Raw genomic sequence first — 21,915 nt, 5'->3', positions numbered from 1 at the left:
CTCTCTTGGAAGACAAACAACATGATTTGACTAATATAAAACAGTGGATTTTGCAAAGTGGGGAGTTAATCTCTCCCATTCAGAGAGGATATGCCTCTGTGGGGCTCAAAAGCTTGTCTCTTTCATCAACAGAAGTTGGTCCAATAAACAATATTACCTCACCCACTTTGCCTCTCCCAATGGGTATAGCACATTTTAGCGGACCGCAAGCCATCTGAACCGGTGAAATCTGGATGATCTCGGAGGGGTGGCAAATAAACAAAGTTCACCTGTGACCCTCCAAACAACCAGATTCTCCCACCAGGATTGTTTATAATCCCTGTTCTCTGCATATAAATCTTCCTAGCCCCAGTCCTGCTGAGGATGATCCCGGGGCGGATCCCCCATCACCCTCTGCCCCCGATCGCCCGAGGCGGATCCCAGGACAGATCAGATCCGATCCTCTCTCGTCCACCGCGCATCCCCTGAGGCGGGACGGGCCCCTTTAAGGCCTGTCCGTCCCAGCGCCTCAGGGCAGGGGGCGGCAACGCGGGCGGCGCCCTAGCCCTGACGCCGCGCGCTCCGCCCAATCGGCTGCCGGGTTCCTCTGAGTCGGGCCGGGGCAGGCAGCGCCCGACGCCTCCCCCAAGGCAGGGCAGCGGCAGCGGCAGCCGGGGCTGACTCAGCCCCCGACCCCCCCGAGGATGAACATCATGGATTTCAATGTGAAGAAGTTCGCTGCCGATGCGGGCACCTTCCTGAGCCGCGCCGTGCAGGTACCGGCGGCCGGCCGGGCGGGGGAGCAGAGTCCAGCCGCCGCGGCACGGGCTGTGGGTCGGGCCCGGGCAGCGCCTGTGGCGGCGGTGCTGGAGGCTGCGGCCTGGTGCTGGGTGGCTGCTGCGGGGCCCGGCGGCTGGGGCGTTGGTCCGCGCTCGGTCGGAGCCTGGCGCCGGAACCGGGCCCTACGCCGGTCCCCGCAGGCTGGGGCTGGGGCGGCGGCGGCGGCGGCGGGGTGTGTCACAGACTGGCCTGGCCCACTGGACCCCTGGCTGCGCGCCCCTGTCCCTGCTGGGGGGCGGGCATGGAGCTGGGGGGTGGGGCGCTGACCGTGTCTGAACCGGGCTGTGTGCTCGGAGCGGGGTGCCCCGAGCTGAGCGGGGTGAGGCGACGGCGCCTCTTGTCTCGCCTACCCGGTAGTACAATAACCCGCGGCTGATGCCAGCTCTCCAGCGGAGCCGGTGCAGTCGGCTCCAGCTACAGAGCGAGGCGCCCTGTTTAAAAACCGGCTCCTCCCTCCAACCCCTCCCGCCTCAGGTGTGAGCCTTTCTTCTTTCGTGGGCGTTTACGCCGCGCCCCTCGGCGCTACAGGGGTTTGCGAAGGGGAGATGGGAAACCCCAAGCCACAGGCCTGGGAGGGGAGGAGGAGTAATTCAGATGCTATGGACATGGGGCAGGGCATGTACAGTAAGTACTCTATCTAGATCGAGCAGCTGTGTCTTACAACAGTAAAGGAGTACTTGTGGCACCTTAGAGACTAACCAATTTATTTGAGCATTGTCTCAAATAAATTGGTTAGTCTCCAAGGTGCCACAAGTACTCCTTTTCTTTTTGCGAATACAGACTAACACGGCTGTTACTCTGAAATCTTACAACAGTGTTGTACAATGTACCGACACAGGATCTGTTAACCCTTTGGGGGTCTGAAATGTGAAGGTAAATTTCCATCAGTAAGTTTAAAAAAAAAAAATTGTATCATCTGAAGCAAGTGAACATGGGTGATGTACCTTAAGCAGCTGGCCTGGCATATGAACCTGTCTGAATACTTTAAAAAGATGTACAATCTCTCTGTAAGGAGATGCTGGTGGATTTTGATATTACTTCAAAAAACTTTCTCTTAGCAGTCTTCTGTCTCCAAACTACTCTTGCGCAGTGTCCTTAGCATTAAAAAAGTGAAACTGGCTCCTGTTCCTTAGTCCGGGGGGGGGGGGGGGGGGGCATAAGCCTCTGATCTTGTGTTATGTAATCACTGCCACAGCAAATCTTTTCAGGTATCAGACTCCCAACTCATTTTGGGGGTGTCATAATATTTTTGGTGAGTCACAATAAGGCTTTGAATTTGCTTACAATTTTAAGATGCAAAAAAGAATACTTTAATATCTGGCTAGAATCTAGCCATGACCCTGAGAAAATAGTACTGTTTTAAATCTTCACATTCAAGAAGGAACCATGTGGATCAGTGGGATGGTTTGTAGAGGGGAGATAGAAACATAACAGAAGACCCAGATTAGTGAACAATCGGTGCCATTAAACAATCTTAAAGCTGGTATGGCTTCTTTATGAGCTGGATCGTTTCCTCTTCTAGCACATTTATCTCTTTTCTGTCCTCTTCGAGGTCTTTGGGGGTGTCTCCATACTTCCCAGACTTTTTTTATGCCCCCCCCCCGATTATGTAGTGGCTTACTCTCTTTCCTCAGTGGACGGGGAAAAAAGAGGCACAGTTTTCCTTGTATTGTAAGATCTCTGTGTAAATCTTGTGATTTTTTTTTTTTTAATATCTTGATTCCTTTTTTGCATGTAAATCAACTTAACACTTAAGCCTACTGTAGATCTTTTGCCATCTACCCTGGGTTAAAGTAGGGGTATGTTGCACTGCTGTGAGTCATGGCTTACAACCAGTGCACTGCCATCTATGTTATTGGTTTTCACCAGTGTAGCTACATCCGAGGTTAAAACCTTAATGTAGACAAAGCCTCAGTGGAAATGCAGAACTGAGTGTTGCTACATCAACTGCTGACCAAAGAATACAATCAAAGGTTTCAGAGTAGTAGCTGTTTTAGTCTGTATTCGCAAAAAGAAAAGGAGTACTTGTGGCACCTTAGAGACTAACCAGTTTATTTGAGCATAAGCTTTCGTGAGCTACAGTTCACTTCATTGGATGCATTCCGATGAAGTGAGCTGTAGCTCACGAAAGCTTATGCTCAAATAAATTGGTTAGTCTCTAAGGTGCCACAAGTACTCCTTTTCTTTTTAAAGAATACAATAAGCTTAATATTTAAAAAAAAAAAAAAAGCAGGTTCGTGTTGCCTTTGTCACCCTGCTCATATGTTGTACCACTTCTACTTCCCCCCACTCCATCTTTTCTCTCTAGATTTTAAATTCTATAAGCCACTATCTATGTAGGGACTGCAAATACAGTGCTATACTCCTTCTTTGTGTGGCAGCAAGCACTGCTCTGTGGTTTGTGTTAAACTCTTCTTGTGTTCTAATGTTCAGCTGGCTTGGTAGTATGGAGTATAAGCAGCCATAGAAATTGTCTCTTAATGTGAAACATCTTTCTTTCAAAAGAAGGTTTACAAAGCACAATGTGAAGCAGTATAATACAGTTGTAGGAAAATAACTTCTAAGTGCTTGCTCTAGCTTGGTGTTCCTGAGGAAGTTCCTGGAGATGCATAACAAGAGGGTGCATAACATTTTCAAGAGGACCCAAGCCCTATTCAGTTGGGTGCTTTTGAAAATTGTACCTTGAATTTATATTCAGTGGCGGCTCCTTCATCTTCAGCAGATGTAGTTGACCAGTGCTTATCTTCCTCGTCATTGCCCACTCCACTCACCAGCTGTTATTCTGTGGACTGACTCTTGAGGGAAGCTGTTGCCTCTCTGGGTGGGGAGGACCCTTAAAGGGACAACTTCATGGAAGTGAAGCTTCGTAGCAGTCATCACCCTTGTAAAAACAGGTTCTGCTTGCTGGGAACAAAACCAAGTTTTTGTGGGGTTGAAGAGTTCTTCCTCATCCTCATCTTGATTGTCATTTAAGGAGGAAGGTGTCCAGGTGTCCCTGGTCTTCGGGGAAAATGGAATCTCAAACTAACCTGAACAGCAATTGTTGGGAAGATTCCAGAGACCCTTCTCCCAAATAGCTCCCACAACTAGTATGCTCCCTATCAAAAGCCAGGCAAGAATGGGTCAGTCTTTCCCTCCTCCTGGGGCCATACAGCAGAAGCCGTATCTCTTGTTGTGTGGCCTCTGGAATTGGGGAAGGTAGTGGCTCTGTTTCAGGAGCTCACTAACGTGGCCTTTTGCGTCTGAACAGCTCTGTAACACCAAGGTATGAAGGGGTAGATAGAGTTGTTCCCATGTGGAAAAAGCTAGTTTTCCCCTTAAATAAATTGTCCATATTACACACCAGCTGCTTTTGTTATTTGGTTTAATGATAGGCTACTGGACTAGATTCTGCACTGGTATGATCCAATATGGCAATATGTTACGGTGTCCTAGAAAGCAGCCTAATTTTCTACTCTGAATAGAGCTCTAGAAAAGTGTTACCTTTCTTTTATTAAAATGTAACACCATCTGCCTTTTTTGGAGCAGCCATGTGCTAGCTATCCCTTAAAAGTTAAAGTCAAAGCTTCAGGGTGCAGAACACTGCCACCTTTACCTTTTCAGTTTTGAATGTTAAATACATAAATCATGAAGAGGATATGAAATAAAGCCATTTCAATTTTAGAGTTTAAGGTAGCTTTCACCACTTTGGGGAGAACTAGGGTGACAGCAGTATGGCATTGACTTAGGGGAACATCAATATGAAAACCATTTCTGTCTAAAAATGTTACTACATTGCGAATCACGTTCAGAATTAATGTACGTAAGTCTTTTCTCTCAATTGAAACTGTACTTGATACCACTTTGTGTATATACAGGGTGAATAGTAAAATTGTCTAATCAGCTTCTCTGTTACTTGGAAGGCTCATACAGACATCATTAGGACAATAGAAAAGCTCTTCATTTGTAAGACAAATGACTTAGAGGGTGCTGTATCAAAAATGACAGTGTAACTTATCGAAATTAGTCAACCCTAAAAAGTAAACTGTGGTGAATGTCACTTAGCACCATAACTTATGTGATGACTTGTAAATGCACTTTCCCTGCCCCAGGAGCTTTCAATCTAAGAACACAACAGAACTAGAAATGTCTTAATGTCTATGAAACTTCAGTTTCTGTACCCTAAACTTCTTTACACTACAGGTTATATGAGAACTAGAGAGAGAAACTAACCAATCTTATTTGACTTTCTGAGTATGATGAAAAAGTGTAAACAAATGATGAAAAAGAAAATGAGTTTAATTATTAAAAACATGAAGGTATTTGCATTTCTATAAAACACTAATAGATCCATATGTTCTATGCACTCTTGACCATAATTAAAAATACAGCAAAATGGATACCTAAACATAATTAATGTACAGCACCCACCATGCAGCAGTTGGAAACTCAAATATCCTTTTTCCAGCAATTCCACACCTTTTTAAGTTCCCCTCTCTGATGCTGCTATGGTGGTGGTGGCAGATTGACTTTGCAGGATGCCCTTCAAATATTTGGACTCTTAGAGATCAGGGAGAGGGAACTCCCATGTTGTGAAATGTTCCTCATGGAGAATGCCGAGCCAGCAGTGTTGTCTGTCTTATGCTAGTGGGCACTTAATCTTGAGCGGTTTTGATGCTCTGTGATATGGGACTCTCTCTACCATTGCTTCTCCGCCATTCTGGACTTTGATTTTGACCCCATAATCTCGTAAATTAGAAACCCACAGACAGCCACTGAGAATCATGGCAAGACATCCCAGTTACCAAGCAGGCAGCTGCATTCTTCACTAGCTTCAGTTTCTGGATGCTTTTAAAATGTTGCCCCACAGAATGCATTGGAGTAGTTTCATCTTGAGGTGACAAAGGCATGGATGATAGTTGTGAGGTTCACATACAAAATGAATGGATGCAGCCTCCTAGCTTTATGTAAATAATAAAAGCTGAGCAAGCCACATCTTCTGGTAGCAGCTGGGAGTCTAAACGGGCCCCTGTGTTGTGAATCTGACAAACAAATGGTGGAGATGCGCACACACTTAAACAAGCCAATATTCTTGCAGTCTCTTTTGGTTACTTCTTCCAGACAGGTAATTTCACTTCAACCTTACCTGGATTAGTTTTAGCCAGTTAGTTCTGCACAAGTCTCACACAGATACTAAGGTCAGTATTCTTTTGGCTGGGTCCGAGGAAATGGAGACCTACTTATGCTCCTTTTCTAAAACTGGAGTTGTGTTAGAAATCTCTTCATATAGTAGTAAAGTCACCTGGAACCTTAGATCACAGGTTTACAGAAGGAATTACATTGGTGTATTATACCAGCAAAGCACTACTAGTGTTGCTGCAACTGCTAGTGGTAAACTGTACGTTCGATGGCATAGCTAATCTAGGCTAATAAACTCTACCAGCAAAAGCATAGTTTCCACGCTAGGACTGTTTTGCCAGCACAGGTATGTCGGTGACAAATCACACCCTTGACCTACATAGCTATGCTGGCAACAGTTTGTAGTGTAGATTTGGCCTTTGTTCATAATCTGTTATAACCAAGAGCTACATGTTTTATGAGCCAAACCTTAATGTTTTTATAAACTTCAGTCTGCTTGATGGATGAGGGTCTGTTTTTGAACTGATTCAATAAGGCAGTGTCTTGATTAGTAAATTTGGAGTCTACATCTGTATTCCAATTCTCATCATCAAAAGAAACGGTGCATGCTGTTACTCTTCTTATTAACTCCTTATTCTTTTGCTAGGCGCGTTACTTTTTTTCTGTTGTGGAAAACATGGTTTAATCAAACTTCATTTAATCAAACATTCCTTTTAGCAAATGTAAAGCAATGTAACAGTTTTGAAATTATTTTTATAAACATTAGAAAACAGAACAATATTAATATGCCTACAAAATAAGACCACAGACAACATTTGTGCAGATCCTTGCATTGATGTGGATCCCCAGGGAAGATGAACATATGTCCAGTCTTGAAAAGGAGGCACTACCAAGTTACCCTTTTTCACTCTGCATAATGGAAAGAGAAACAATGTTGTCCAATCTGATTCCTTTTCCAGTTAGTTTTGCTTTTGGTTCTCTTGTACAACTTACTGCAGAGAATGTTGAAGTTACTACAATTGAAGTTACTGCAGCCAGAATACTTTTAGTCTGGTTATGTTAAATCCCGAGAAAGTTTACAATTTAATTACCTAGCCAGGTTCCCTTCTCTGGAAATGCCCAACCTAAACGGGGTTGTCAGATGAGTACGTAATCTAACATTGGAGATGGAGGTGAAAAACCCTAAATCAGTTCAGGGGTTAGAACAAGACCCAGACCCACCAGTGTGCAATTTTCTGTAACTGAAAGACTAAAACTCAACCTAAAATGGCTGGCGGTTGCCTATAGTGCTGGGACTTAAATATCTGCTTGTGATGGGCACCAGGTTTGCAAGTGAGGACTGAGGTGTAATAATAGAGCTGTTTGGGAAAGCATACCTGTCTCTGGATCCAGACACAGATGCTGTGTGCTCTTTCATGAGCATGAAATTTCTCCATGTTAAAACTAAAATCCTATTGTGGTGACTTAAACACCAGTTGAAATGAATAGTATGCTTTAATTCAGTAAGAATTTGAAAGCTCGGAGTATGAACTTGCAAACGCAAATGCACATTTGCTAGCTTTCAAAGTTATCTTCATTTCATTTAAAATTATTTTTTCGGTAATATTAGTAGGGCTTAGTTGCTGAAGACTGAGTAAAGTGTCAGTCTTCAAAAAGGCTTTTACATGAAATAAAACATAATTAGATAAAGGCTAACATTACATGAGGGTGTTTGTGCTGACCAGACTTGCATTGCTAATCTAGCTCTTTTTAACCAATAGTTTACTGAAGAAAAACTTGGTCAAGCAGAGAAGACTGAACTGGATGCTCACTTGGAGAACCTCCTCAGCAAAGCAGAATGTACTAAACTGTGGACAGAAAAAATTATGAAACAGACAGAGGTTTTATTGCAGCCAAACCCAAGTAAGAAACTTGTTGGGTTTTTCATCGATACTTCAGTGTTAACGGGCTTGTCTATTTGTGTGTGTATTTGGCAGAGTCGCTGCTGCATATTTAAACACACTGCAGTTCATTGTTCCTGTTTAAAACTTACATGTACAAGATGTACAATGCTTTTTTGATATAATGCAATAAATTAGCTCTTAATTCCAATGCAAAGACTTGACTACATAAAACGGCATCTGGAATCTATAGCAGAATAATGATTGTGTGAGGGTTGTCTCAAAACATCTTAGGCTCTGATCCTGTCATATCTCATCTAAGCTATGCAGGGTCTGTCTTCATCAGTACTAAGATGAGAGAATTCCCCCTACCCCAAAGGAAAACAAAATGCTCGGGAAGATATGTTGATTATTTAATAGGTGTCACTCTTCCCTCAGTCTGTATTGTGTCGCTTCTCCACCATTGTATTAGGGGCATGATGCTGCTTGATCTTTTTCTTTGAGAATAGGAACTAGGGTTCTGATCACTTGGCATGTTACCTTTAGTGACTCTTTATGAAAAAGAGTTTTGATTAGACTTTGGTGAACAAGGCCAGCACACTTCTGAGTTTTGCAACATATCTGTTCTGGCCATGCCCTTCTGGTTTGCTTTTCACAAATATTTGAGTGGTGGTTTACTAGGGAAATGTTCACAAAACTTCAAGTTTTCATGTGTATTTGTGGAAACCAAAAGTGCTTGTGTTCTTATTCAGCTGGAAAATAAACAAGATCATGATCCTTAGCTGATAGGTCACACACAAGCAACAAAGCTCAAATGTCAAATATTGGCAGTAAATCCTTAAAGTGAATAAATTCAAATAATCTGCTCACAGAATAAGACTAAATTAATCAACTAAGCTTCTCATTACAAGATATTGGCTTAACTCCAAGTTGTAAACCTAATATCCTGGCCAATTTCTAGCTTGAATGATTTTCTTGAGTTGTATTCTATCTCAATTCCCCCTACAGTTTCAATTGGTTATAATCTTCATTTCCTCTTCTAGATTTTTTTTTTAGTGGGTCATATGCTTCTCGTTAACTAACATAGATTAAACTATATAAACTGTTTTTAATGTCTTTTGGGGTGGATGGGTTGATGTAAATAACAGTTAACTGAAATCACAGATTTTTTTAATTAAATCATCATTTAATCATCAAGCAGGAAACATTGATTTAAATGCTTAATCTTTATCTTACTTTGCATTGTACTCTTTAGTTATTTTCCTAAAGACAGGTTGATGGTAGTGGTTACCAACCAATGAGAACATACTGATTTTCAATTAAATATAGCCTTTACACTAAATTTGGTGCTTTTTCCTAACCAGAGAAACCTTCCCTATAGACATTTAAGCAACTATATAGCTTCACATACATTTATTCATAATCTTAACATTTACATTTTTAAGTTAAAATATTAACTAATACCTTAATTTGCTAGATTAATTTTTTACTCATTTACGTTGAGCTATATTTGGATAGAAATTGGAATTCAATTAAAAATGCACGAACCAATTTTAAAACTGTTTTATCGAACAAAAAACATCTTAAATGTGCTGGACAAAGTTTAGCAAACCTGTTTTCGTTTGACACTGGCCTAACAAACAAAGGAAGTATTATCCGTAGTTATTGAATTGAACTGTTTGTGTATGGTAACAAACATACTGTTTGTGTATGGCTTTTCAATGAACTAGTCATTGAATTGAATACATTGAAAAGAAAATATTCTTTCTGCGCCTGCAAAAGTGGCTACTGCCATCAAAAGCTGGTTTAGCACTTCGTTAACAACAGACTCTGGTCCCAGGTGCTCAGCCAGTGACTTCCACCAGTTTGGTGAATCTAAAAATTTCACAGCAAAAGTGGTATACTGCTTCAATATTTTTACTTAATTTAAATAATTGTAATAGATTATACTGAGTTTAGGCCTTAATAGATTTGAAATTATGGCAGCCTACACTGATCTTTTTTTAAAGAGTGCAATTAAATAAATCAAATTTCTTTTTTATTTAAAAAGTTGATCATTATCCACCCTGCATAGGGTTCCATCTTAATGCAAAGTGCCATGTACAATTATAGCAAGAACCCCTCAACTTTATGATTCAGTCTGTAGCTGCTGATCTTAAAGTAATAGAAAAGCTGTGTCAAAGTCTGTTAGTCTGGAAGCTGTTCTATATGCTTGGGTTAACTCTTCAGTGTGATAGGCATAACACAGACTTTACTCTCTTTAATTGATGAGAAGTACCCAGATCTGTACAGAAATACAGCCTGCATGCATTTCCCTGCCTCACCACTCCAGAGCATTCTTTGGGCTAGGGTCAGAGTTCTCTGCAGGTTTCCATGTTCCTCCTGCAGTACATGGCTTTTTTTCTTAACCATGGAGCACTTTAACCTTGGCTGGTCCTGCAGCTATACCAGGGCTTCCTGCTACAAAAACATCCCAGTCGCTTCCCTTCTCCTGCCCAAAACTTCCTATGTGGCTGAGAGTCTTCCCCGACCCACCCAGCCTCTGAGGTTTCTAAGGTTAGCATCACCACCTTGGTTTCTGTTCAGCTGTTCCAAATCCAAGCTCCCTGTTGAGGAGTTAGGAGAATCTGTTTTCCCCAACTTCAGCCAACCTTCTTACTTACCCGTTGTGTGGTCAGAGTACAGTCGCTAAGGATAACTGCTTTCCATTTTCCCTAGCTTGGTGGGTACACAAGCACTGTCAGCCCACGGTGGATTCCATTTTTACACAGAGGTATTCACTGATACTATGAAGTTGTGAAAATTGCTGTACCTACTAGAAATCATAATTTTTGTAGGCTGTTCACATCTTCACAGTATTCCATGGGAAGCTGGACCTAAACTCTGTTGCAAAATACCTGGATTCTGTGACATTCTGGTGTGGCAAACTGGAAATCCTGTAAGATTCTCTTAAATTAAAAGATGGGTGTTTTTGATTGATTCAGCATGAAATTGAGTTACAACTGGTACTGTTCAGATACAAAATTCAATTTTATGGTGTTCCACACTTAGTTTAATATGCCAGTTTTGTATTAAAGCATAGTTGCTTTCTAGAACCTGTCAGAGGTGAAGCTGAGTGTTTTGGCCGCTGCATAAAGTGGTGAGTGAGGCTCATGGTATCCAGGAGGGAGTAAGGCAGTTTAGGATTGTGGAACAAGCACATTAGCTGCGTATGTCGGCCAAAATGAGCAACCGTGAAATAGTTGACCGTATAGATGCAAATGGTCATCTTTGGGTTTCAGTCTTCACCTGCTGAGGTAAGTGTAACAGTTCATGCCTCTCAGAGCTATTGTTTCAAGCAGTTTGTATACTCAGACCTCCAACTTACTCTTCCTTCACATCTTCAAAGTTTTCCTGACATCCAGAAAAATAGAAAACACTTCTCTTAACTGAATGGTGCTGAAATCATGGAGCATACTTGTTGCAAGAGGTGGATTCCAGAATAAATTCTGCAACAGCTGGATACACAGACCTTGAATAAAAATATAATTAAAAGCCAAATTCTATGAAACCTGTATATTATAGTTCCCATTACATAAATAGAATGGCCTATAAACAAAAATGCTAGCTCCATTCTCTTCTTTGGGGCAGAGGAGGAGCAGATGCAGCAGAGAGTTAAGTTCTTTGCTTCCTACAGCCATAGGATGATTGAAGGGAATTTTGACCTCAGTAGATGAGTGGCTGATAAACAAATGGTATTGGGAAAGATGTGAGTGCCCAAGCTAAGTAACTTTCCCTCCCCTTTCGCTCCCTTCTCTCCCGCCTCTGTCCCCACACCTTTGAAATGGTGGGGATTCAGACATGTAGGGGAGGGTTTCAGTGTATTTGGCAACAAGTCACACTTATCACAATTGGTAGCTAGAACTAATGTTCCCCTACTCTAAAGGTAAGCAATGCTTCCTTGTCCTTCATATGGAGCAGCTGCTAGGAGCAGAGCAGCAGTAATGCTGGGGCAACAGCTTCAGGTTCCCCTTCTGAGCTCAGTTGGGCCATCTAGTTGGCAGGAGTGCTATGGGAGGTTGAGCTGAGTGGTCACCCTGGCTTGACTGTAAATCTATTATTCAAATCTAGGTTCCAGTGCAGTGTCTGATCTCTCTTCATCAGCAAACTTAAGGATCTGAAACACTTGTCAAATTTATTCACTTAAAATCTGAGTGAACCAGAGACAGTTTAGACTATAAATAATAAAATTACAGTGCTTTGAGTCTCTGGCTTGAAATAATAGAGAAAATAAACTTAAACACTTACATAATTTGGATTTCTGGTTTTAAGAGAGAAAAAAATAAACAGCTTATAAAATGTCTCACTAAACGTTTAACCAGAAGCCTGAGTCATTAACTACAGTGTAAATAATGAATGGATGGCAATATCTCAATAATGCCATCTAAACCTTACTTTCAGCTCTCTGAATTGTATTCAGTTCTGATCTAATCTGAAAATACTCAGTTCAAATCAGCTATCTCTCTTCAACTTGAGTGTCACACCTTAATCTGTTTTTCTCTAAAAGATGCTTTCTTTAATGCTGTCATAAATATAAAGGGAAGGGTAAACCCCTTTAAAATCCCTCCTGGCCAGAGGAAAAATCCTCTCACCTGTAAAGGGTTAAGAAGCTAAAGGTAACCTCGCTGGCACCTGACCAAAATGACCAATGAGGAGATAAGATACTTTCAAAAGCTGGAAGGAGGGAGAGAAACAAAGGGTCTGTGTCTGTCTGTATGCTGCTTTTGCCAGGGATAGAACAGGAATGGAGTCTTAGAACTTTTAGTAAGTAATCTAGCTAGGTATGTGTTAGATTATGATTTCTTTAAATGGCTGAGAAAAGAACTGTGCTGAATAGAATGACTATTCCTGTCTGTGTGTCTTTTTTGTAACTTAAGGTTTTGCCTAGAGGGATTCTCTATGTTTTGAATCTAATTACCCTGTAAGGTATCTACCATCCTGATTTTACAGAGGTGATTCCTTTACTTCTATTAAAAGCCTTCTTGTAAGAGAACTGAATGCTTTTTCATTGTTCTCAGATCCAAGGGTTTGGGTCTGTGGTCACCTATGCAAATTGGTGGGGAAGGTTTAGTAAAAATCCTAAGGAAGTGGGGTGCAAGGGTTGGGAGGATTTTGGGGGGGAAAGACATGTCCAAACTACGTTTCCCAGTAAACCCAGTTAAAGTTTGGTGGTGGCAGTGGAAATTCCAAGGGCAAAGGATAAAATTAATTTGTATCTTGGGGAAGTTTTAACCTAAGCGGGTAAAAGTAAGCTTAGGAGGTTTTCATGCAGGTCCCCACATCTGTACCCTAGAGTTCAGAGTGGGGGAGGAACCTTGACAAATGCTTTCTGCATAAATGCTTTATTTGGTACCTTTAAGACATGTATATCTTCTCTCCACAATCCAAGCACAGCCATTTTTTCCTATGAGTAATGGAACTAAAGGCTCTGCTACAGAAGAATGCTGGATTCTAAGTAGTAGTAATGGATGTGTAAACAGGGTGAACAGATTTGTTTATGCTACAGTTAAGGGGTACAAGCAATCACTAATGTAGGGAAAGCCTACTTGGCGCTATACAATAGTCCTAACCCCAAAATGCTACTGTAGCTCACGGGAAACTTGTGGCAGATGTATGTGACAAGTGTATGACAGTTTCAGTGGTAAGCATAAGTGCTCTTTATGAAATTAGAGATCAGCCAAAGTTACAAAACTCAGATCGTGATTCTAGCCAAGTTAAAGTTTGAGGTGTATTCACATCCAAGGCTCAGTGTCAAACGATCTCTAGCACATTAGAGATTTGAAATATTAAAGAAATGAAAGCTGAAGAGAGCATAACTTGTGTGGCTTCTAGACTTCAAGTGTCTTTTAAAAAACAAAAACCCTCTTTCATACTCAACAGATTCACTCACTACATGTAGTGATATCTACTACTGACTCTAGAGGCAGAGTTTTTACTAAGTACTTTTGGAAACAGATGTCTGTGTGGCTATAGGGAAGAAGGCTGTGTTCTGTTCCTGGTGAATTCAGAACTGCTTACTGAGGCCATGTCTACCTTAGAGAGCTTACAGCGCACAGCTGTACTTACGCAGATGTGCCGCTGTAAGATCTCTCACGTAGTAGCTCTAAGCTGATGGAAAAGAGCTCTCCAATCAATATAATTAAACCCCGCCCCCAATGAGTGGCAATACCTATGTCTGCAGGAGAGCGTTTCCCACCAACATAGTGCTGTCCACACCATAGTGCTTCTGTCGATGTAATTTGTCACTCGGGGTTTTTTGGGTTGTTGGTTTTTTTTTTTTTGGTTTTTTTTTTCACACCCCTGAGCAACGTAAGTTATACTGACGAAAGTGCTAGGCTAGGTCTACACTAGTTTACAGATGAAATCAGTCGAAATTGCAACTGCATTTAGTGACAATGGGTATGGCTCAAGTGTTAGGGATGATGTGCCCTGCATAACCTCTGATACTGCCGATGTGTAAGAAGGTATGAATTTGCTTTATTACAAGAGCCTGTGTTGAATTTTCATGGATAATATTAGAAATACTTGTAAACAGAGCAGATGGAGATTTAGACTAACTTATCACAGTTAGTGACAATCACTTTATCCGGTTTCGTCAATTACCTAATACTTTGATATTCCTTGAATGAATTAGTTAGTAAGTTGATTTTCTGTGAGTGAGTATTTTTTTAAATACTGCTTTGATTTACAGTAATTGCACTTCAAATTAGCAAATAACATTTTTTTTTAGATGCTAGAATAGAAGAATTTGTCTACGAGAAACTGGACCGCAAAGCACCAAGTCGTATGAATAACCCAGAACTACTAGGCCAGTATATGATTGATGCAGGGAATGAGTTTGGCCCAGGAACAGCATATGGTAAGTTCGAGCCAAGGAGATGACTCAAATTTCAAAAAAATAACTGCACAAATTTATGTATTCAGTGTACATCTTTGAGAATATTAAAGCTCTGAAGCCTTAATCTAAAATGAAGATGAGGGTAGCATTAGTTATAGCTGCTGTTGGAACCCTATCTCTACCCCCCTAGTGGATGCATAACTTTACTACCTGAACAGATAGCTCACATTTTGTTTCCCTATGAATTTCGAGTCACAAGGGAAAAATGCAGTTCCTTTCTTTTGAATAAAGTGATTTCTTTGAAAAAGATATGAAATACATATGTACTGTGTGCAGAGTAGAAATGCTGTGGGAAACAACTACGTTCTTGTTTAAAATCTCAGTGCAGTTTCATAGTCCTGACTTTTTTTTTTTTAACTACTTTCTTCAAGGGATTATTAGAGTTAGAGTACATTTGTTCATGGATATGTTTCTCTTACTCCCCCAAAAACGTACTCCTTTATAATGTCATCTCTGGTATTTTCAAGGAAAATTTTAGAGACTGGGTCTTAATAACATGAAGTCCAGTTCTCATCTTCTCTTAAACCTACCCATCAGTTTAATATAGGTAACAGTTAAAATTAACCAACTGTTTAATATATAGGTATATTGTTGCCAAAATACACATACTACAAAGCTTGATAATTTTCATTTCAGAACACAAGCCAGCTGAGCAAGTAAATCAAAAAACTTTGTTTTGTGAGATGAATTTCCACAAGGAATTGAATCATAGATCTTTGCATCTGAAATTAATAGGATTTTCTGTTAAGTAGAAGATAACCTACTCTTTCTGTTTGAAGCATCCAAGTATAGATTTTCACAGAAAGTGTATGGGCATAACTTCAGTAATGGCAACCTTTACAATCAGAGAAGTGACAAGACACTTTAAACATCAGTGGCTGGTTGTCCAAGTATTAACCAGGCCTGAAGCTTGCTAGTCTTAATATAAAACAAACTAAATGAAACTCAGCTTATTCATACCAGTGTTTGTAACTTCTTATAAGTATGCAGCCATTGCAACTTGATTGATTCATTCTAGGATGCAAAAATAAATAAGTTACAGCATTAGCTTTCAAATAGTTTCATTGCATGATACTTAACATGTTGAGCAAGGATGAATTTTGGTAGGAAACTGGTATTGATGAGCACTTGCACTGAAAAGTTCCATACCTCCAGGGCATACAAAACAAACTTTGAATGATAAGGTCCCCAGTCCCTTTCCTCTTTTAATTAATTAAAAATTCTAAGAACAGTAAAATGTGTGATCATTGGAAGCATCTGATCATGGTGTCTCCCTGAAGTTGTTTTCATAACCCTGTTCTTCAGAATCAAATTTACTAATGTTTTGTATTAAAGTACAAAGCCTACCTGTGTCTTCAAAAGTAGACTTTCAGAGTTTACATAAAATGCAAAAAGCATTCTCAACAGTTGACATTTTTCTATTTAGCAAAAGCCCAGATAGGTGAATCAAACAGTCAAAAGGGGGGAAACTGCTTCTGGACTAATACTAACAATTAGAACTTTCATTAGCAAAGGCGAAATGGAATTGCCATAGGTGGTACTACTACCACAGTGCCGTAACTGCTCAATAGATTAAGATCTAACAAGGAATGTTAATTCCTTCACAACTTCCAGTTAGTGACTTTCATTAAAACAGCCTTGGTTCTAACTTTTTCTTTAAAAGCTATTTGTTTAGCATTTGGTAATTCTTCAAAATGTTGGCCTAAATTCTTGTGCTTGTAGAAATTTGCATAACCACTTACAGGAATCACTGTTTAACAACCGTCTCTTCTCCTTTGCAGGAAATGCATTAATTAAATGTGGAGAAACACAAAAGCGAATTGGAACAGCAGATAGAGAACTAATTCAAACATCTGCTATAAACTTCCTCACTCCTCTAAGAAATTTTATAGAAGGAGATTATAAAACAATTACTGTAAGTTGACAAATGTATTTTAAACATTTGTAAATAGTTCTAAATATAAACATTTAAGTGAAGGGATAGATAAATCATGGAGTTTTCTTTAAACTTACAATAAGGAAGAAGCAGTTGAGACTTTTGTCTTAAGTAATGCATGTCGTGGGTTTTTTTTTCTTTTGGGGGGGGTTGTCTGACTCGAGAAAATTTTCTTGAGTATCTGCCACTTTCAGTAAGTGTCTTATCTTAGATAGGAGTTAAAATAATAGTAATAAAAATCTGGATCTAATTATGCCTGTGCTGTCAGTTTTAGGAGGCTGCTTGCATGCAGTATGTTACGAATATAATCCACAGTAGTGAGTGAGTGATCTTTATGTAGTACAAGCTCACAACTTATTTCATGATCCTTTTTACCAACTGATTTTCCTAAACTTCCAGAAAGAACGCAAACTATTGCAAAATAAAAGACTAGATTTGGATGCAGCAAAAACCAGACTGAAGAAGGCAAAAGTTGCAGAAGCTAGAGCTGCAGTAAGTAGAATAATCTTTTCATTAAAAAACAAGAAGTTCACCATAACTCTCCACATTTGGGTCTCAAACATAGACAATTCTGGCCCTATGCAAATTGTAATTATTTATGCTAGAAGCCAGACACTTTTTTATGTATATAGATGTGTAAATATTTTTTTGGTGGTTTGATTGTTTATTAGAAGTGTGGGAGCATAAGTAGACTAGTTTGGAGCCTTCAGAAGGCTCAGCCTTGCCCTCTGCTAAATATTCTTGTCTTTTTCTTTGAAATGGCTTGTCACACATTATACATAATTTCAGGGAACTTATCACATCTTTATACCTTTTTACATATTAACAGCTACAAGTCCTGTTACCTTACGTATTAGCTTGCTAGGGCCAGTGTAGCAGATACACATTTTACCAAACATAAAAATCCCAGGAACAACCATTTCCAAAACATTTAAGTGGCCTCATTCATCTTAGTTTTATCTCAAGTTATGTTGTGATTTGCTTACATGCATTATTATATTTTTGTTAGTTGGGGGAGGGAATTAATCTGCTGATTTATTCAGAGGAACAAATTACTTGCTGGTCATTACTACAGGACTAGTAATAGAAAAATACTTTTCTTGTAAACATTTATCTGTCAATGTTTCATTGGTGGTAGATCATGAGACTTCCTACTTCTTCGGGTATATCCACATTGCAAATTATGGTGTAATACCTGTATTAGCTTTAATTTAGCTAGCGTGGACAACAATAGCAGTGAAGATGTGGTGCGCAGACCTTGGTGTGGGCTAGCAACCAGAATACATGCCCACTCCCACTGGGCGGTGCACTTGAACTGGGGCAGCTAGCCTGCACTGAAGCTCATGACATCACGTCTTCTGTGCGAAAGCTAGCACAGGTATGCCTGCCTGCATTTTATAAAGTACACCTCAATTTGTGATGGAATTAAAGGTACGTCTACATTCCCCTCTTGCTTGCCTATACTTCAATTCCAGATCCACTTTAGTGGCTGATAACTCAAACTAAGAACATTTTAATGCTTTTCTTCCTCTTGAACACTGGGTTTCAAGCTTCCAGAGTATACACAAAGGGGCCTCTAAAGTCTTACTGTGCAGTTGGTAGTGAATGGTCAGAGTAGAAGCCAGAAGATCAAGAGGGGGTGAAGAAGTGTAAGGGGATTGGTTCAGGTTACCATGGATCATTCTTTATTTATTTCTGAGGGATGTTTATCTGGCTTGATAGCTGTAGTGAATGTCTGAGTCAGTAGCGCACACTTTCATTGAGGGTTTTAGTGCTCATCTTTGTGATAGCCTCAGGTCTTATTTCAAATGTTTTTCTCTCTTCTGTAAAAGAAAATGAAACACATGCAGATGGAGTAACATGTAACTTTAATCTCTTCATAAGTCATGCACCATTATGTTTAATAGCTAAATGAAGTAGCCCAGAGCAGTATTTAAGATGGCTGAATAAAACTACTTGAATTAAACCAGCAACTGTCTGGATTTCTAGGTATGCTTCACCACTTGCTTAGTTCAATCTTGCAGTGTTTTAACTATTCTGTGTTCTGTAACATGTTGTTCACCTATAGTAATAACAGTATAACCTGGTTTTGTCTCTATCTATGCCCTAAAGCAACTAAACACCTCTCAGCCCGAAGAAAATAACATTATGGTAAATGTCTCTTACATGCTCAACTTGCTGCATGTAAAATGGCTAAAGGTTTGTTGGCCTTCTGTGTTCATACATTCTTTTACAAAGTGTTTCCTCTTGCTATCCATCTCTAGTGGCCTTAATTGTCATATCAAATATTTGGAATGGAGAACAGAATCAATATTCCAATTTCTTAGAGTCCTTACTTTATATTTTTTTTAAAAAAAGGCGGGGGGGGGGGGAATTGCTAGATAAATGACTCATGGTTCTGTATTGTTAAATTGTCCTTGTCAGACTGTATCCAATAATCTAAAGTGTACAATACTATAGTCTTGTTTCCACAACTTTACTGATGTCAGAAAGCTTAATGTTCCAATTTGAAATTTTTTTACTATTGAAAAATTAAGTGCAATTGTGGGAAAACAACTGAAATGCATTATTTGACTTTCCCCCTAGTTTTTTGTACAGGGCCGTTTCAGAGTAACTGCACCTCACACTACTTTATGGTGTCCTTGAGGGCACCCCAAACCAGTCAAAAGCATTACAGAGAACATGTCATCAAAATAGTGTCATAAACACAAATTAAATTTACCAGGGATTACCCATCATCCAGTGTGGTTCAGAGTTCTATCCACAGTCAGTGCAGGTTGACCTTTCATACTGTTTTCTGGGGGGAGAGGGATGTTTGCTCACCTCTTGAACCCAGTCCAAGCCAGTATATATAATTGTCTGTGTCGTATTTCTATGGATTTGCATTAATTACCTCCTAATGATTCCAGATTCACAGTAAACCCACCCAATGAACCAGGAACACAGATATATACACACATGCACATAGATATGTATTGATATAACAGTTTATGAGCAACCTATTTGCCCATAGCATCTGATTAGACTCCAGATGTTTGAATTATCATAATAAATAATCTCAACATCATAATCTTTGTAGTTTTCATGCTATCAGGGTCTCATCTCTATCACAGTTGGAATAAACTGTAAATCTAAATATTTTAGGGACTATTTCTTGTCTTTTGATATCAAACTAATTGTACAAACAATTGAAACTATGAATATTGCAATATGATCATTGGGCTAATTTAGAAATAACAATTGCAAGATACTTGTTGCAAATATTTGCAGATTCTTTCTCAGCCTGGAAAATATTTACACAGTTTTTAGACCAGAGTGTTAGCATACTAGTCAAAATTACTTCTGTAGAACATGCATAATATTCTATGATGGTTCCTCATTCTGGTGGCGTTGTCCTCGGTCTGTACAGCATCTGGTACAATATGGCATTGATTTTCAGTGGGGCCTGTAATACAAATCAACACTGAAGTGTTAAAGGTTCCATTGCTGATGGACAGTGAATCGTTAAACCAAAAATATCTTACCTCTAGTTATAAAACTAATGAAGTCTTGGGTCATAATTGTATGTTTTAACCACAACTTTGACTGTGTTAGGATGGCTTTCCAAAAAACTTCTAATTTCAACATCATAAACTAGAGGAAAAGCTGCATTGTGAGGAAGACTCCTGTTGTAGCTGTATTAAGTTTCATATTAACTTATTATTGAGATGTCACAATAGAATTTTAATCGTCCAATTTACTGAAATTGTCCAATTTATTGCAAATCCTTGTGGAGGCCGCAACCAATAATGGAATTAAGATGGCAAGAGAAATCGCTTGTCTCAATTTCACAGTTTTATATTAACATAGTTTTGTCTAGTAGGCTCTTGTGAAGGGTGAGCATATCTTTCAGTTGATCAATATTTCAACCTTAGCGAACCTTAAAGTATCCATAACTAAATTAAAAATCTTTAATTTATTTATAACTTGCCGTAAGTAATTTAGGTTGTTGTCTAGTTTGTATCCATTTTCCAAGTAGTTACATATTTTACATTTTAAGAGCTTCATGTTTTACGGACAAGTTCCCAATTTGGACAATTTTTGGATTTTCATCACTTCTGCTCTGTAGCGTATCCACTTAAGTTTATAATAGCTTTATAACCTCACATAATGTACGTAATATAGTGCTATAGGTATGCAGTTTAAACTGGAATTCTTTATTTTGTTTAAAGAATGCATTACATTTTCTTGACTGAACATAGTTCATAGCAAAGGCCTTCATATGGGTGCAATGAGTCACAGTTGTTCACTCTTTAAAAACTTTACAGCTTCGTGGGGGGATGCGGGGGCAGAATTATTAAAGGAGACACAAGTATGGCTTTACTGTGTTAAAACCACTCTCTGTTCTAAATGTCTGTCTGTCTTAACTCTTAATGCTGACAAGATTTGGGCAGAGGAAGTGACAAAAGTAAGTAAACAGTTCAGAAACTGCAGCATTATGAAACAATTACTTGTTTGGTACAGTGTAATAAAGAGTGTTCTTGTAGTTAATATACTGCTGGCAGTCATTCTGCTGTATTGCATTAACTATTTAGCCTCTTGTAGAGACTTTCAGGTACCAGTAGTGAAGTGAGGTACATCGTCAGAGTAGTGCTTAGAATAAACTTGGAATTTGAAGAAATACTGTTTCTAAGTAACCATTGCCATCATGTGACATTCTTGTGGCAAGATATAATATGATAAGACTGTAAGCCTGCAAGTAACAAGACAGTAGGGCTTCTCTTACAAAAGTTAATTTCTTAGGATAGTATCTTATTGCAAACTCATCACAGTAACAAATTGCATTGTAGATTTTTTTTCTGAAGGATTTTGTGAAACAATTAAAAGACAGACGTTCAACTGTCGGCCTCCTAGTACTCAAATGGGGAACTGATACTGCTGAAGTAGTAAGCTCATCTGAAGGAGGGTGAAAAAAGGAGCAGCACTCATTGCCCGCAAATGTAATGGAATGCAGGACAAAACCATAGGTTGACAAGATGATACTTTGAGACGTCACTTGACTTACCAAAGGCTTGTGTCTGCCTTCTGTTGGATTTTAGCACACACGCAGTGCTATCATAAACACTATTAAACTGGTTCCCCTTTCTTTTCGTATGGCAAAACTAAGAAGCAAAGTCTTAAGAAGTCAGAGCTGGGAGTAGAACATCAGAGCTTGTTGCCAAATCATGCTGTTCCATACTATTGAG

The 21,915-nt window shown here is 39.6% G+C and overlaps 1 protein-coding gene across 4 annotated transcripts in view; it reads left to right on the top strand.

The window, feature by feature from the left end:
* The first annotated feature begins 570 nt into the window (after window positions 1–570).
* Window positions 571–21,915, top strand: part of SH3GLB1 (SH3 domain containing GRB2 like, endophilin B1) — a 33,983-nt gene continuing 12,638 nt past the window's right edge. The window contains exons 1-7 of one of the 4 annotated variants that reach the window (XM_073357160.1): window positions 571–755; window positions 7,698–7,839; window positions 14,587–14,715; window positions 16,536–16,669; window positions 17,090–17,182; window positions 18,803–18,889; window positions 21,114–21,137. In XM_073357160.1, coding sequence (XP_073213261.1) covers window positions 684–755; window positions 7,698–7,839; window positions 14,587–14,715; window positions 16,536–16,669; window positions 17,090–17,182; window positions 18,803–18,889; window positions 21,114–21,137 — 681 coding nt within the window. In that variant the 5' untranslated portion in view covers window positions 571–683. The remainder of the gene's footprint in view (window positions 756–7,697; window positions 7,840–14,586; window positions 14,716–16,535; window positions 16,670–17,089; window positions 17,183–18,802; window positions 18,890–21,113; window positions 21,138–21,915) is intronic. The other 3 variants (XM_073357161.1, XM_073357162.1, XM_073357163.1) reach the window with 3 other exon arrangements.

The sequence above is a fragment of the Lepidochelys kempii genome, chromosome 8 (genome assembly GCF_965140265.1).
Source record: "Lepidochelys kempii isolate rLepKem1 chromosome 8, rLepKem1.hap2, whole genome shotgun sequence".
NCBI lineage: Eukaryota > Metazoa > Chordata > Testudines > Cheloniidae > Lepidochelys > Lepidochelys kempii.
This window is presented reverse-complemented; position numbering and strand designations above follow the sequence as displayed.